The 1,365-nt window shown below is 42.5% G+C and overlaps 1 protein-coding gene across 1 annotated transcript in view; it reads right to left on the reverse strand.

Annotated features, from left to right (window-relative positions):
- Positions 1–700, reverse strand: part of LOC112162452 (semaphorin-6C) — a gene marked incomplete in the record, with an annotated part of 81,229 nt that extends 80,529 nt beyond the window's left edge. Inside the window, 2 exon segments of the mRNA XM_024298234.2 lie at positions 281–395; positions 547–700. Of these exon segments, the coding sequence (XP_024154002.1) occupies positions 281–395; positions 547–700 (269 nt within the window).
- Between the last annotated feature and the right edge of the window lie 665 nt (positions 701–1,365).

The following is a 1,365-nucleotide window of genomic DNA, read 5'->3' on the forward strand; positions in this document are numbered from 1 at the left end:
AAACGTAAGATTCACAAAATAATTTAAATCCATTACACTTTCATAGAGATATAATAGTCAGAATCTAATCAACTCCATCCTAAATGATCATCTTCCTGTTCAGGCTTGATGTCATTTACAAAACCACAGAGATATTGACAATGTGGACCGTCCACTAGTCAAGTTAAATTAATCTGTTTCTTTTTATAACTTAACCACATATTTGTATTTTTTCTGACATTAATGCTGAAACATTTTCGTTTTCAGTATTTTTCTTTTTTTTACATCACTGGGATCGTACCTCGCTGCGATGTACAGCATGTGGTTGATGCGTAACATTCTCTGGAAATCCAGACCCAGACGGAGCGTGTCGTTGTCCTGGAGCAAACCCTGAAAGCCCGGATACTTGTACGAGTCTGCAAAGTCCAAAGACAAGTTTCAGGTCACTGTTCTGTTCTTTGGTGCGCCTCCTACCTCACCTACTATAGTGAATAAAGTACAAGAAAAAAATGATACATAAATCGTCATTACATCCATTCAATAGATCCAAAAAAGAGATCCACTCACGCTCCGAGCCGACCATGACGAGAGGCTCCAGGTCTTTGGGGAAAGTCGTGGTGGAGGCGGACTCGGACAGGAAGCGGGACGTGAGGGGGAGAAGCAGCAGCAGCAGCGGCAGCGGCGGAGACCGCCACAGCAACAGCCAGCTGGTCGCTGCCATTTTTGCAGGGAAACTTCAGAGGGGAGGGGCAGGGGGTGGTCAGGTGACGCCGTCAGCGGATCATTGTACGTATTTGCTGTGAAAAGACACAAAAAAAAGAGTGTTAAATGAAAAATGATCTGTTTGGGGTCTTTAAGTTCAGCTTTGAGTCACAAACAAATGAACGTTTACCCCCTTATTGCTGCCCTGCAGGGCAATAGAACAAACATCCAATCAATGACATTAGTGAGCGTGGAAGATGATTTAAAGGGTCACCAAACCCTAAATCAACATTTTCTGGTCTGTTGACCTCTATAAATGGGGCTTCAAAAGTGCTGTCTGTTGGTCGTTGCCAAATTTTTTGATAAATTAAAAAAAACTTCTAGAAAATATAGTAAAAACTGTCGGTGTGCTGCCCCCTACAGGATGAATCGAGGTATTACAGGTGAATTTAGTGATTGGTCAAACCATTTAAGTTTAAGTGTCATGATCTGCAGCTCCAGTAATGATACGTGTTCCCCAAGCCCCACCCCTCTGGCTTAAATTTCGGCTGTGGGTGGAGTCAGCCTCCAACTTCCCTGTTTGGTGACCCTTTAAAGACAAACCCACCAATCAAAATAAAAACTGTAAAAACCTAGATTTAGTTTCAATCTGTGCAGCAGTTTAAGTGAACATCATTGAGTGTA

This window comes from Oryzias melastigma, linkage group LG11 (assembly GCF_002922805.2).
Source record: "Oryzias melastigma strain HK-1 linkage group LG11, ASM292280v2, whole genome shotgun sequence".
Classification (NCBI taxonomy): Eukaryota; Metazoa; Chordata; class Actinopteri; order Beloniformes; family Adrianichthyidae; genus Oryzias; species Oryzias melastigma.